This window comes from Oncorhynchus tshawytscha, linkage group LG09, assembly GCF_018296145.1.
Source record: "Oncorhynchus tshawytscha isolate Ot180627B linkage group LG09, Otsh_v2.0, whole genome shotgun sequence".
NCBI lineage: Eukaryota > Metazoa > Chordata > Actinopteri > Salmoniformes > Salmonidae > Oncorhynchus > Oncorhynchus tshawytscha.
In genome coordinates, this window is record NC_056437.1 from 65,280,743 (window position 1) to 65,297,402 (window position 16,660).

The window sequence follows — 16,660 nt, forward strand, 5'->3', positions numbered from 1 at the left end:
TTAACTTGCTCCCATAGTGTGAGATGGTTTCTGACGTCACAGTTAAAAGGATCCCTTGGTTGTGTTACAGTGGTGTGGACTGACTGGAGATGAATGGTACAGTGGAAGAAAATAATCCCAGTACAGAGAAAAGCAGATGTCCTTTCCCGGCGACACCGTGTTTTGTCACGTTCGGAGCAGCTCGGGAGGAGCAGCCTGGGAGGAGCAGCTCGGGAGGAGCAGCTCGGGAGGAGCAGCCTGGGAGGAGCAGCTCGGGAGGAGCAGCCTGGGAGGAGCAGCCTGGGAGGAGCAGCTCGGGAGGAGCAGCCTGGGAGGAGCAGCCTGGGAGGAGCAGCCTGGGAGGAGCAGCCTGGGAAGAGCAGCTCGGGAGGAGCAGCCTAGGAGGAGCAGCCTGGGAGGAGCAGCCTGGGAGGAGCAGCCTGGTCCTGGAAAACTATGCAGAGACATTAAATACAGTCTGAGAGACTCATGCAACCATTGCAGGGGATCATGGCATCGTTGACCAGAGTTAGACGTGTCTCTCTTATTCAGAGGAACCAGTCTGGTTGTCACTGTCTATCCTACCTCGGTGTTGTTCTACATGACGCCTTCGACTTTCTGAGTGATGGCGGCAGCCAGTGACGAGTGGTCAACAAAAATAGGTGGGTAACTCCTGATCACTGTTCGCGGTCAATAATGCATTTGTCTGCAAAAGGTGGGTAAACACTCGAGCAAAATGAAAAACGTGCATATCCGGCGTTTACATACGTTTACTGTGCCCTACACCACTGGTGGCAGCGTTGGGGTCCGTGGTGTAGGAGGTAGAGATGAGGGACTTGTCTATCCGTTTCAGAGAACATATTACAGGCCATACATGCTCGTGCAGCAAAAAAAAAGGGACGAGGGACTATACTGTAGGTTGCAGGTGCTTTTGTAGAATAGTGTTTTGATCGTAGGAAAGGGGAAAAGTCTGGTTGGGATGGTTGTTTGTGTGCTTGTCTTGTGATCTTGCTCCTGGTTTCCATGGTGACCCTCAGGATTTTATTATGCCTAATAATAAAAGAGAAAACACAAGGGTGTTTGCAAAGATGTCATCCATAATGTTATGAAGTACAAACACTGAAAACGGTCTGACTCAAACCAGCCACAAATGGACGCAAATAAAGAACCAGACACATCAAACGCAGGTTGGCATTTATTGGGATGAATCTTGTCCTGGAGGCAGCTCTGCAGGGTGGTCACTAGCTGGCCAAGCCACAAAGTGGCCCCTGGGCACCACCCTCCAGGGCACCCCTCCCAACCCTGGAGGTTGGGGGCCCCGGGGCACATGCCCTGTGTGCCCATTCTGTAAGCTGACCCTGCCCTAACCTTAACCTCATGCCTAAGACTAACTTTAAAAAAATCTTATTACCTTTTTACGATATAGACAATTTTGACTTTGCGGCTCACCCATCTAGCGGGGAACCGCTCAGCTCTGCCTCCAGGACAAGATTCCTCCCAATAAACATCAACTTCCACCACAAACAGAAAATCAAAAACAGATAACAGAGCTACAAAGTCCAGGATTCAATCTGATCGTGTTTGTAGACAAAGCAGCTTTTAAAAGCAATGATCCTGCGTTCACATTCACGGTAAACGCTGCATATGTCGACTCAATAGGAAATTACCATTAAATGGCGCATTGTTGACAACGCAATCGGATTGAATCCTGGCCAAGATAGGGAAAAAAACTAACAAAAAGGTACAACAACGGGCACTAACCTAACCCAGCACCAAAAATCAAGCACAAACACAAACACAGACATGACCAAAGCAGGATAGAACACACACAAACAAACAAACAAAAGCTGCACGTAACGACAGACACAAAACAGCACCGCAACAAGAACTCGAGAGCTCAGCCACTTTGGCCACTCACTTCCCCAGTTTAAGACGATGGCTGCGATGATGATGATGACCCCGCCAACTAGCGAGACGATGGACAGCACCATTGCGTTCCGGCCCAGACGCCGCGCCCCGTCAACGTTCCCCAGCTGCAGGCTGTTCCTCGACTGGAGAGTAGGGAGACATGTTATTGATTAGGTTACAAAATGCTAGTAAGTTTACCAAAATTACCAGGTTGTTCAGAAATCCTGGTTGGAAGAATCCTAGAATCAGGAGGGAATTAAGCAGGAAATCCAGGAATCCATAATCTGGGATTTCTGGAAAACCTGGGAATTTTGGGACCCTAGTTGGTGTATATAAAGGGACCACTGCATGAAGAACACAGATATGACATATAAATAAATACACACAGTAATTCAGTCACATACCCCTGCTTCAACATACACACAATATACCCATGCATGCAGGCAGGCAGACAGACAGACGGAGAGACAGACACACAGGCAAAACTCACTGTGAAGACAAAAGGTTAAAAGCAGTGGGTGGCAGTCCCATCTCTTCTGACCAGAACATTGGCCATCATTTTCTGTTCATTTCCCAGCAGGTGATCACTAACACATCGCGGCCTCCCACTGCTTTTAGCTGTTCATCTTTGTGGTGTTTCTTAGATATCACACGCACTCATGCACACACACACATTCCTTCACAGACAACACTTACAAACCACATGTCAAATACTTAAAAAGTTCCACTCGCCATAACAGAGAAGACGAGAGCCACGATGTTGATGGGCCACAAGGGGCAGAAGCAGGACAGGATGGCCAGGATCAGGTAGTCTCTAGGGGGCTTGCCGTTGTCCTCCTCTGTCACAGTGCTGGGCTGACGGCTGATGGAAGGCCTGGGAGACCCTGCCCCATGACCCAGCAGGGACCCAGAGCGGCTTCCTTTCCGCGCCCGGCCGTTGGTTGGTTTTGCGTGTTGCAGTCGCTTGGGGGACGAGATGGAAGATGTGGGCGAGGAGTCGGCAGCACACATTCCATTACCTGTAGTAGGGTGGGTAGAGGGAGGCAAGGAGGGGAAGGTGGGTGAAAAGGAGGGACAAAGAAGGAACGAGAGAATGTCCTCATAGTTTCGCCAAAATCGGGAATCCAGACATGATTCAACATCTATAGACGGGTTGGCTGACAATGTCACAAAAACTATGCGCGTGTATAAATGTGGTCAGAAGGTGTGTGTTGTTATGATTCCGAACAGTCAGATAACTAGCAACAATGACAAGAAGCCGATGTGCTAGCTAGTTTAGCCTACTCAAACACCCTGCTCAAACAGAGGGATGCTATGTTAGCTAGCTGGCTATGACTATCCAACCCAACACTGGAACTCTTCCAAGTCAAGGTAAGCTTTTGGTTTTACAAATGTATTGCCACCAGGGCCTGCTGGCATAACTGCTTACTGACTGTACACTGCAACGTTACTGCATGATTGTAGCAGGTTTACTAACGCGTTAGTTCTATTAGCTATGTTGACTATGATGTTACTTTAGCTAATATGGTGACAACGATGTAGGCTGTGTGTAGCGGTTATGGTTCGGCTTGGAAAGTTTTTTTCGCCTGGTCACATACAGCTGATGTGTTGTGCATTGAAGTCCACAAGCAAAGGGAAAAGAGGAGAGTGAATAGATGTGAGTAGGAATAGAACGAGGCTGCTATGAAAGTGAACTGTGTTTACGCGTGATCAGGGGTATATTCATTCTGCAAATTATGTTGAAAAACGTTTCTTAAACGGAAGCAAACGGAACAAAATGAGGACAAACATACCTGAATTTATCCAATAGAAACTTTTGTTTGCAACTGTTGGACTAATGATTACACCCTATATCAGCTAGATGCAGGCAAGAGTGTACAAGGCGGTATTGAATGTGTCACTGTCTGTCCATGTGAATATGTCTCTGTCTGACTCCTCAACTTTTTCTCTCAACCTGTGTGCACCTACATTGTAAACTTTCATTCATAGACTAGGTTATAGCAACCTCATGTAGTAGCCTAAACCTATCACTGTTACATTGAACTGGGTGAATGGAATATGAATTGACAATAGAATGTAATAGAAATAAGGCCATGCTCATGAAAAATCGTCCTCCCTCATTTTAAATGGCACTGACCACCACTGATGTATAGATAGGTGTAATCTAGAGCTCTCTCTCTTGCTTCTCCTTCACTTTGGAAGAAATTAACTTGTTCAAAACTGTTCTAGAGCGTGTTGATTTTTAATCCGAGGGTATCATGTTATTGACACACTTGTTGAATTATGCTGCACAACCTGACAACAACAGTAATTCATGAGGCAGTCTAAATAGAGCAGCTGAGTGCAGGTAGGCCTAGACAGAGGCATTTTTTGTGGATCAAATCAATATATTTGTACAATTCTCAAATGGCTCTGATACCCCTTCTGAAAAACTATTGCATTCAGAGTGCAGTATAATTTCTATATGCTACAAAAACTGCCCTTTTACTGCAGTTTCAAAACTTTAAATATTTTTTTTTTTGGAAGGGCACAAGTGATTGACGTATGGTGTGGTCAAGCCAATAACTTACATATACTTTTAGTTTGGAAAGGGATAGAAAGAAAGAGTTTAATTGAAAGACTAGTGGAGGGAGGGGAGGATTGAGTCATTGAAAAAAAGAAAGGGTGCTGAAGAGAAGGTTGCTATCTGTAAATCATGCATCTGTCTTAAGTGATTCCCGGACGGACAGGGCCAGACACTCAGGGTAATGAGAAGGGGAAGTGAAGGGACATCTCTAGAAAACAAACATTTGTAGAGTCGTAGATCACAACAACAGAGATGAGCTCAAAGTGTTGAGAGGGGTGTTCATTTGAAGTTGGGGTGGGTAGGGTGGAGGAGATCGGGGTGGGGTGGAGGAGGATAGGGGGGGTTGTGGAATATTTATTTACTGGTCTCCATCTTCTCGCTGATTACTGCCAAGTGGTCTTTGGGTTCCGATTGGCTGGAGTCAGGGGCTGTCTCTTGGTGCTCAGCGCTGGTTGGCTGGGAGGTGATAGTCTGCTCCGGCTGCTGTTCTCCCTCCGCTCCACTGGGGGCAGCATTGATGTTGGAAGCCATGGCAGAATGCGGACGATGTTGTTTTCACTGGTAGTTTGGGCCTGTTTGATGATTGGTCTTGATTGGACTTTTGATCTTCTTCAACTAAAATGAACAGAGGAAATAGAGAACATGATTCATTTGACAGTTACTTGCATTGTGGTGTTATCGAATTACCAGTTTGTTAGCATGGAAGTCTTAGAGCTCCTGCAATGTTCTGATCAACCGTACAATATACTATAGCCTAGCGTTTCTAAACATTTTATACAGGTATACCAGGGACCAGCCAGCAAGCAATGGCTTTCTTCATTGGGACTGCTTAGATTAAACTTGACATTTTACCAAATCGTAGTCAGCTAACCATCTGAGGGGCGGGTAAGCAACATCCGGGGACCATATAGAAAGGAAACTACTCAGGGATTTCACCATGAGGCCAATATTGACTTCAAAATAGTTACAGAGTTTATTGGCTGTGATAAAGGAAAACTGAGGATGGATCAACATTGTAGTTACTCCACAATACTAACCTAATTGACAGAGTGAAAAGATGGAAGACTGTACAGAATACAAATATTCCAAAAGATGCATACCATTTGTAACTAGGCACTAAAGTAATACTACAAAAATTTGGCAAAGCAATTCACTTTTTGTCCTGAAGACAAAGTGTTATGTTTGGGGAAAATCCAATATAACACATTGCAGAGTACCACTCTCCATACTTTCAAGCATAGTGGAGGCTGCATCATGTTATGGGTATCCTTGTAATTGTTAAGTACTGGGGAGTTTTTCAGGATTAAAAAATGACGGAATGGAGATAAGCACAGGCAAAATCCTAGAGGACAACCTGGTTTAATCTGCTTTCCACTAGACACTGAGAGACGAATTCACATGTCAGCAGGACAATAACCTAAAACACCAAATCTACACTGGAGTTGCTTACAAAGAAGACAGTGAATGTTCCTGAGTGGCTGAGTTACAGTTTTCACTTAAATCTACTAGAAAATCTATGGCAATGGTCAACAACCAATTTGACAGAGCTTGAACAATCCAGGTGTGTAAAGCTCTTAGAGACTTACCCAGAAATACTCACAGCTGTAATCGCTGCAAAAGGTGCGTCTACAAAGTATTGACTCAGGGGTGTGAATACTTATGTTATTGAGTATTCACACAGGTATTGTGTGTAGATGGATACATTTTAAATTATGGCTGTAACACAACAAAATGTGTAATAAGTCAAGGGGTATGAATACTTTCTGAAGGCATATACTGTTGGGAAAAGGGTGCTATTTGGGACATAGGATGCTATTTGAGACTACTGCCAATAAACATTGTACCTACTCTGTTAATAATGCACTGTTGCCAGTAGCAACCGACTGACTGACCAATGAGAATATCTTTCCACATAGGTATGACAGCCTCTGGGAATGTAATAGATGTTCTTCAAAGAGAGGAAATGTTTGGAAAATAACATGTTTATTTTTACAACTATGCAATACAATAAAGCAATAAAACAGAACGGAGTAGGCTATGACTGAAGACCTGCAATGATAGAGTAAATGGCAGAGGAAAAGGCACTTCTCTTATGACTAGTTGGAACCGGTTCAGGGAACAGGACCGAAAACCGTAAAATAAAGGAAATTATTTGAGGAACAGAACCCAAACCAAAAACAAAAGTGATCTATTCTGTTCCGAAAATAACGTTATACAGTGCCTTGCGAAAGTATTCGGCCCCCTTGAACTTTGCGACCTTTTGCCACATTTCAGACTTCAAACATAAAGATATAAAACTGTATTTTTTTGTGAAGAATCAACAACAAGTGGGACACAATCATGAAGTGGAACGACATTTATTGGATATTTCAAACTTTTTTAACAAATCAAAAACTGAAAAATTGGGCGTGCAAAATTATTCAGCCCCCTTAAGTTAATACTTTGTAGCGCCACCTTTTGCTGCGATTACAGCTGTAAGTCGCTTGGGGTATGTCTCTATCAGTTTTGCACATCGAGAGACTGAAATTTTTTCCCATTCCTCCTTGCAAAACAGCTCGAGCTCAGTGAGGTTGGATGGAGAGAATTTGTGAACAGCAGTTTTCAGTTCTTTCCGCAGATTCTCGATTGGATTCAGGTCTGGACTTTGACTTGGCCATTCTAACACCTGGATATGTTTATTTTTGAACCATTCCATTGTAGATTTTGCTTTATGTTTTGGATCATTGTCATGTTGGAAGACAAATCTCCGTCCCAGTCTCAGGTCTTTTGCAGACTCCACCAGGTTTTCTTCCAGAATGGTCCTGTATTTGGCTCCATCCATCTTCCCATCAATTTTAACCATCTTCCCTGTCCCTGCTGAAGAAAAGCAGGCCCAAAACATGATGCTGCCACCACCATGTTTGACAGTGGGGATGCTGTGTTCAGGGTGATGAGCTGTGTTGCTTTTACGCCAAACATAACGTTTTGCATTGTTGCCAAAAAGTTCAATTTTGGTTTCATCTGACCAGAGCACCTTCTTCCACAAGTTTGATGTGTCTCCCAGGTGGCTTGTGACAAACTTTAAACAACACTTTTTATGGATATCTTTAAGAAATGGCTTTCTTCTTGCCACTCTTCCATAAAGGCCAGATTTGTGCAATATACGACTGATTGTTGTCCTATGGACAGAGTCTCCCACCTCAGCTGTAGATCTCTGCAGTTCATCCAGAGTGATCATGGGCCTCTTGGCTGCATCTCTGATCAGTCTTCTCCTTGTATGAGCTGAAAGTTTAGAGGGACGGCCAGGTCTTGGTAGATTTGCAGTGGTCTGATACTCCTTCCATTTCAATATTATCGCTTGCACAGTGCTCCTTGGGATGTTTAAAGCTTGGGAAATCTTTTAGTATCCAAATCCGGCTTTAAACTTCTTCACAACAGTATCTCGGACCTGCCTGGTGTGTTCCTTGTTCTTCATGATGCTCTCTGCGCTTTTAACGGAAGGTGCATTTATACGGAGACTTGATTACATACAGGTGGATTGTATTTATCATCATTAGTCATTTAGGTCAACATTGGATCATTCAGAGATCCTCACTGAACTTCTGGAGAGAGTTTGCTAAAGTAAAGGGGCTGAATAATTTTGCACGCCCAATTTTTCAGTTTTTGATTTGTTAAAAAAGTTTGAAATATCCAATAAATGTCGTTCCACTTCATGATTGTGTCCCACTTGTTGTTGATTCTTCACAAAAAATACAGTTTTATATCTTTATGTTTGAAGCCTGAAATGTGGCAAAAGGTCGCAAAGTTCAAGGGGGCCGAATACTTTCACAAGGCACTGTATATAAAAAAAAATTCCAGTCCCACAAAAATCGCAACAAACTGCCTATGCAAAGCCCTCACTCTGTCACTCAGAAACGTATTCCAGGTGTATTGCCGCCACCAACTGGACGTGTTGAAAAAACTGTGTAAAAATAAAATCCATACATGGTAGGGAAAACTAACTTGATCCACCCCCCCCAAAAATGTACATTGACAAAACCAAAACAAAAATCATACTTCTTCCTTCCTTCATAGCTCCATATCTCCCTTCTCAGGCTCTAGGGCTTGAGAGGGTGGTACGTCTTGTGACAACTACTCCACCGAAAAATCTTTCAGTACCAGTAACCGGCTCCGCCAAAATCCACAATGAAGTATGGTTGGCTGGGACAGAGAAGCCGCTCCTTGGTAGGTATGATTCTGTGGACCTAATTAAGATTATGCATGTCATAACTAGATACCCAGCGCTTCGAGGCAAGCCTCCATCCTCTCTCACTCTCAAAGTTGCAGTTGCATCTCGCCCTACATTGTGGCAAGCAGCACAGTATGTGTTTGTCTTTCATTATGATTAAACCATGCTTTTATGGCAAATAAAATGTGCTTTTAGCGACTTTCCTATACAGATAAAATGACTTACCCACTCCAGAAAAGCTGCTCTATCTGGTAAAGTAATTTAGTGTTGAGTTAAAATTTTAAATACATAAAGTACCATTCAAAAGTGTGGATACACCTACTCATTCAAGGGTTTTTCTTTATTTTTTACTATTTTCTATATTGTAGAATAATAATGGAGACATCAAAACTATAAAATAACACATATGGAATCATGTAGTAACTAAAAAGTGTTAAACAAATCCAAATGTTTTATATTTGAGATTCTTCAAAGTAGCCACCCTTTGCCTTGATGACAACTTTGCACACTCTTGGCATTCTCTCAACCAGCTTCACCTGGAATGCTATTCCAACAGTCTTGAATGAGTACCCACATATGCTGAGCACTTGTTGGGTACTTTTCCTTAATTCTGCAGTCCAACCCACCCCAAACCATTTCAATTGGGTTGAGGTCAGGTGATAGTAGAGGCCAGATCATCTGATGCAGCACTCCATCACTCTCCTTCTTGGTCAATAGCTCTTACACAACCTGGAGGTGTGTTGGATCATTGTCCTGTTGAAAAACAAATGATAGTCGCACTAAGCGCAAACTAGATGGGATGGCGTATCACTGCAGAAAGCTGTGGTAGCCATGCTGGTTAGGTGTGCCTTGAATTCTAAATAATATCACTGACAGTGTCACCAGCAAAGCACCCACACACCATCACACCTCCTCCTCCATGCTTCATAGTGGGAACCACACATGCGGAGATCATCCATTCACCTACTCTGCGTCTCACAAAGACACGGCGGTTGGAAACAAAAATCTCACATTTGGACTCATCAGACCAAAGGGCAGATTTCCACCGGTCAATGACTATTGCTCGTGTTTCTTGGCCCAAGCAAGTCTCTTATTATTATTATTGGTGTCCTTTAGTAGTGCTTTCTTTGCAGCCATTCGACCATGAAGGCCTGATTCACACAGTCTCCTCTGAACAGTTGATGTTTGAGATGTGTCTGTTACTTTAACTCTGTGAAACATATATTTGGCTGCAATCTGAGGCTGGTAACTCTAATGAACGTATCCTCTGCAGCAGAGTTAACTCTGGGTCTTTCTTTGTTGGGGCAGTTCTCATGAGAGCCAGTTTCATCATAGCGACTGCACTTGAAAAAACGTTCAAAGTTCTTGAAATGTTCCGGATTGACTGACCTTCATGTCTTAAAGTAATGATGGGCTGTTATTTCTCTTTTCATATTTCAGCTGTTCTTGCCATAATATGGACTTGGTCTTTTACCAAATAGGGCTATCTTCTGTATACCACCCCTACCTTGTCACAACACAACTGATTGGCTCAAACGCATTAAGAAGGAAAGAAATTCAACAAATTAACTTTTAACAAGGCACACCTGTTAATTGAAATGCATTCCAGGTGAATACCTCATGAAGCTGGTTGAGAGAATGCCAAGACTCAGCAAAGCTGTCATCGAGGTAAAGGGTGGCTACTTTGAACTATCTCAAATATAAAATAAATGTTAACTTGTTTAACACTGCCATGAAGTATCAAATCAAACTTTATTTGTTACATGCGCCGAATACAACAGGTTTAGACCTTACCGTGAAATGCTTACTTACAAGCCCTTAGCTCTTTCTTGAACTGCATTGTTGGTTAAGAAAATATTTACCAAATAAACTAAAGTAAAAAATAATAAAAAGTAACAGAATAAAATAACAATAACAAGGCTATATACAGGGGATACTGGTACCGAGTCAATGTGCGGGGGTACAGGTTAGTCGAGGTAATTTGTACATGTAGGTAGGGGTAAAGTGACTATGCATAGATAATAAACAGTCTCATGGGTTGGGGGTAGAAGGTGTTAAGGAGCCTTTTGGTCCTAGACTTGGCGTTCCGGAACCGCTAGCTGTGCGGTAGCAGAGAGAACAGTCTATGACTTGGGTGACTGGAGACTTTGACAATTATTTGGGCTTTCCTCTGACACTGCCTAGTATATAGGTCCTGGATGACAAGAAGCTTGGCCCCAGTGATGTACTAGGCCGTACGCACAACTCTCTGTAGCGCCTTACCGAGGAGTTGCCATACCAGGCGGTGATGCAACCGGTCAGGATGCTCTCAATGGTGCAGCTGTAGAACCTTTTGAAGATCTGGGGACCAATGCCAAATCTTTTCAGTCTCCTGAGGGAGAAAAGGTGTTGTCGTGCCCTCTTCACAACTGTCTTGGTGTGTTTGGACCACTATAGTTCGTTGGTGATGTGGACACCAAGGAACTTGAAACTCTCGACACGCTCCACTACAGCCTCGTCGATGTTAATGGGGGCCTGTTCAGCCTGCCTTTTCCTGTAGTACATGATTAGCTCCTTTGTCTTGCTCACATTGAGGGAGAGGTTGTTGTCCTGGCACCACACTACCAGGTCCCTGACCTCCTCCCTACAGACTGTCTCATCGTTGTGGGTAATCAGGCCTACCACTGTTGTGTCGTCAGCAAACTTAATGATGGTGATGGAGTCGTGTTTGGCCACGCAGTCGTGGGTGAACATGGAGTACAGGAGGGGACTAAGCACGCACCCCTGAGGGGCCCCAGTGTTGAGGATCAGCGTGGCAGACGTATTGTTACCTACCCTTACCACCTGGGGGCGGCCCGTCAGAAAGTCCAGGATCCAGTTGCAGACGGAGGTGTTAAGTCCCAGGGTCCTTAGCTTAGTGATGAATTTTGTGGGCACTATGGTGTTGAACGCTGAGCTGTGTCTGACTCCTCCTTAAGATAAGCCACACCCATCAAGCCCCACCCCTCTAACCTTTATGCCACACCCCTCCTATCTACACACCTCTCTCAGCATTTGGTCGTGTTCCAGGCTGACTACATTTCAGACACCTGACAGATCTCACAACACCTTGATAGGTGTTTTAAATGTCTGCTAACCACATCATATGATCGACCAATCTGATGCCTGACTCCGTAGTCGATGATGTGGTACTCAGCCATTTTTTGGTGAAACGTAAAGTCTGCAATGTAGTCGACCTGGTAAGTGAACAAAGTCTTCCGACAGGTGACGTCACACTTATGTGGCGCTATTCCCTTACATAAGTTACACAACCTAAGTTAGCTAAGTTAGACAACTACATATCACAGTTACTTGACCGACTAAATCGGACATAAGACAATTCTGTCAACCCTCTTATCATTTTGAATAAGAGTTAGAGTGAGGATTAGAGGTAATAAGGATTAGTCCGTATCGAATAGTAAGGCTGGGATACATTCAAACCTGCCATAGAGACAGAATCATTGGATCACTTGTTTTGGTTTTTGGTCGCAGGTTCAGGAATGGCTGAAGAATTGGAGCATTTACTTGGAACTAACTCTGCAAATAGCACTGCTAGGTGATTTGAAAAGTCATAGTCAATCGATCAATGATATATATTGAACAAAAATATAAACAGAACATGTAAAGTGTTGGTCCCATGTTTCATGAGCTGAAATAAAAGATCCCAGAAATGTTCCATATGCACAAAAAGCTTATTTCTCTCATATTTTGTGCACAAATGTGTTAACATCCCTTTTAGCGAGCATTTATTCATTTTCAAGATAATCCATCCATCTGACAGATGTGGCATATCAAGAAGCAGATTAAACAGAATGATCATTACACGGGTGCACCTTGTGCTGGGGACACTAAAATGTGCAATTTTGTAACACAACACAATGCCACATTGTCTCAAGTTGTCTCAAGTTTTGAGGGAGCGGGCAATTGGCATGCTGACTGCAGGAATGTTCACCAGAGCTGTTGCCAGAGAATTGAATAATTCCTTTCTCTACCATAAGCCGCATCCAACCGGCCTCACAACCACAGACAACGTGTAACCACGCCAGCCCAGGACCTCCACATCCAGCTTCTTCACCTGTGGGATCGTCTGAGACCAGCCACCAGGACAGCTGATGAAATTGAGGAGTATTTCTGTGTGTAATAAATCCCTTTTGTGTGGAAAACTCATTCTGATTGGCTGGGCCTGGCTCCCAGTGGTTGAATCAATGTTGTTTCCATGTCATTTCAATTAAATTACATTGAACCAACATGGAATAGACATTAAATTGACGTCTGTGTCCAGTGAGCTGGTAGTAGTAGTTGGTTAGACAATTTGACCATTGGAAAAAGAGCTACTGCATAAATACTGCAATGCGGGTTTTATTGAATTGAGTCCAAAGTGTTAATGAAATTATAATTATTATAAACTCGGTTTAGGGTGGGGACGGTTTGAATTCCCCAAGCAATCAACCTAACCTGGCTCTTACATATTGTCCACAAGACAAACGTACACCCCTTCCCTCACTTCCTTACTTAGGCAGGGATTTAAGTTGCCCTTTTCTGCAATCAAATGACCGAGTGGCCTCATGGGTGGAATGTTATTAATATTTTAATAATCTCATAATGAATAAACTTTTTAATTTTTTTTTAACAGAAAATCTGATGTTTCTATGTCAAACGGTTTTGTTATATTTCAGTCTTCTGTGATGCACAGTATATAAAGTGTAATGTTGGAATGCAAAACTCCAATTGAATACATTTAAACTCTATATCTGACATGTTACATGTATCTTCTTTTTTTAAAGCTTATAACCATTTGTGTGAGGTATATACTTTTTGTTCAAAGTAGATTTGTTTAAGACTACTAAGAAACACTGTGTGGCCGATTTTGCCCACTGCAGTAAATGGATTAAAGGTGCGTTGTTGACAAGCGCATTGCACTGTCGACAATGTTCTCGACGCTTGTGGAGATCACATTCATTGTAAACACAGTAGATTTTCGGTTTAAGTTTAAATAAGAGGTTTGCGCAGGACTGATTTCTTCATCCCACTCCTGCTGCTTTTGCACGCTCCCACTGGCTTCCTGTCTGACTCCCACCCGCTCCTGCAAGAACTGGTCCCGAACCTGACCACTGTCCTGCAATGTTATTTTAGGTGTATGTTACACAGCTTACACAGCAGTTTTGCCAGCCTAGGCAAGATCAAAATGCGCGAAAATAGCCTAAGAAATATGAGGATGAAGTACCATTGATTTTGGGCCTAGTGCTGAGCGATTAGTCCTTTTTTGAGGTCAGTTGGTTTAAAAAACAAAATATTAACGGTTTTCGGTGTCGATATATTTTTGTTTTTCATTAAATGCATTATGAAATATGACCTTTAAATTATTTACAGCTTTTTAAATTTAAATTCCAAAGCCACACATTGAGAACATTCAATTGCCAAAACATTCAAAACAGTCCATTGTCTCTAACAACTCAGAATGAAGCAATTAATAAGAGCCCCATGATAGTAGTGACGGCCCATTACTGCTTATCACTTATTATTAACCATAATTTATTCACATGACTTTATTTAAATAAAATATTTCAGTTGTGTATATTACTCTATTATTTAATTTCATCATCTCATCTCATCTCTGCTCAGGCAGCAACAGCCAGAGAACCATCTAATGTAATTGCTGTTCTCCCCAACGAGCCAAGTTCTCCTTGGCTAGCGAAAAGGCTAGACGTGATCATTGGGTTGCCACATGTTGAAGAGCTGACGAAATCACTATTTTAGTAGTTCTTCAAAATAGGTATGGCATACTTTCAAGACTGCTACAACTATCAATCGGGAAGTATAACTATACACCCCAAACTTCCCCTATCCCTCTCATTGCTGTGTTGAGTACATTCCTCTCTCAAGAAGTCTGTGTGGGTCTGCCGGGAAGAATATGCGCAATGGATTCTGGTTATTGTAGTGAATTACCAAATTACTAGGTTTAATATTTGCCTATTAAAAACTAAATTCTCTGCAGCGTTTTTGATTTGATGTCTTTCGCGCTTGATAGGATTTATCTCTAGAGAAACAGCGCGTTGAGCTCATAAAAAAGGAACTACGCCATTTAACCGACGTTGGTCAATTAGTTGTTTAATATTCGGGGGGAAAAAACGACATTTCGGTTAATTGCTTATTGGGCTATATCAGCCAATAGGCTAGACATAGTTTGAAAGAAAGCCAGAGTTGGGTTGAAATAGATTAGGAGAGTAGACACGTGCACTTCGCTAGAACTACGTTGTGCATAACTTTTAGCAGGCAGAGACAAATAAATGTGTTATCAATACCGAAACTATCGCCTGTCATACTTCGGGAGTTAATGTAATTGGAAAGACAACTGCCTCGGGCTTCCCCCCCCATGCATATAGCCTATAGGCTATTTAATCGAGACACCACATATAAACGCACTTGATCTCGAAAGCCCAACTAAAGGGGAATACTGCTATCCAACGTAATTTACCTTTAAAAGTCAGGTGCAATGCGTTTGCCGATAAGGTGCATTTGACTCCCGGCCTTACTTCCTCTACAACTTGACATCTGGATATTCTCTGTCCTGTAAATACTTTCATTCCATTTACAGGGTTGTTAGAGTATACTGTGTGTACATGTCATTTATTTAAAAAAAAGTGTTCGGCTTCGCTAAGAGGCGTTGTTGAGTCATACAATTAAATCTAAGTACCACCCAACTCGCTTTAAAAAGATGAATGTTGTGAAAATATAAACATACATGGGAAATGTAATGGTTATTATAATAAATATAGTACATTTTGATGACATTTACATAGAATAATTATCTGCAATTAATTCAGGGAGTGAGACTGACATACTAGATAGAGGAGAATGAAGAGGGGATGGAGGAGAGAAGGGAGGGGAGGAAAGTGGAATGAGCACATCATGGAAAATGTGATTTTAGCCCACCTAGACATGTTTGTGTGTGTGTGTGTGTGTGTGGGGGGGGGACTTGCGGTGAATTGCACATGTAATTCATCAAAAAAGCAGGAACACTGTAAATTCTAGCAAATTCTATGTAAAGCTGATCAATGACTTATGCAGACTAACATATATCTGTTTGGAAAACCACTGAATGCATAATAAAGATGCCTACAGACACATATACATGCATGCCTGCCTGCCTTACACACCACACACAGAGAGAGAGAGAGAGAGAGAGAGAGAGAGAGAGAGAGAGGCATAAATACACATGCACCCTCTCCCCGCCCTCCCTCGCTATTTCTCTCATGCACAGGAGTAAATTGCAGAATGAACAAATGACTGGTGCATTCTCTCAGACACACGCGCGCGCACCATAGCCTGCATGCACACACAATGATGACACACCCACTTTAAACCGCACATGCAGTGCATACTGTACACTACAGACTGGCTACGGTACACTACAGATAGCAAAATATGAACAAAATCACATAGAAACCGCATGCTATCCACCTAGGCCTACCTGATCTTATTGAGTGACATGAAACATTATCCTTAACATTTTGCTTTTCTTGATCACAAATCCAAATATTACAGAAAATGCAACGTGCGAGAAAAGAGAACACAAGTTCAGTAAACTACGATTAAAATCTCCACCCAGAATTCGCCGAATTGTCTTTTTTTTGTTGATACAAGCTATGGTAAACGGTAACGGTAAAATTAGGCTACAGACCACGCCGTGGGATGTCAAATTGCGCTCTTGTGCTTGCTATGTTGCTACCTCATCTCTCTCCCTCTTTTGTTCAACAGCGCTGCAAGATTGAGGAGGAGGAGGGGGGCTGGGAAGGGGAGGCAGGAAACCCGTGCCTGGAGGCGGGTAGAGAGGGAGAAGTCGACGCAGCACATGTTTTCTCTCGCTTTCCTTTATTTTTTTTTTCTCTCAGGCTCTATTTCGCTGATGGGGCAAATAGGATACCAACGCGCCACTTGCGCCGTCCACATACCGGTTTAGTTAAGTCATACCCCCTCAAGCG

The 16,660-nt window shown here is 42.8% G+C and overlaps 1 protein-coding gene across 1 annotated transcript; it reads right to left on the reverse strand.

Annotated features, from left to right (window-relative positions):
- Nucleotides 1-327: 327 nt before the first annotated feature.
- LOC112258403 (trafficking regulator of GLUT4 1) lies at nt 328-16,437 on the reverse strand. The gene is made up of 5 exons (XM_024432760.2): nt 16,150-16,437; nt 4,816-5,068; nt 2,620-2,906; nt 1,898-2,030; nt 328-1,029 (listed from the first exon to the last, which is right to left on the reverse strand). The coding sequence occupies exons 2-5, from the start codon at nt 4,982-4,984 to the stop codon at nt 1,013-1,015; spliced, it is 606 nt and encodes a 201-aa protein (XP_024288528.1). The 5' UTR covers nt 4,985-5,068; nt 16,150-16,437; the 3' UTR covers nt 328-1,012.
- Between the last annotated feature and the right edge of the window lie 223 nt (nt 16,438-16,660).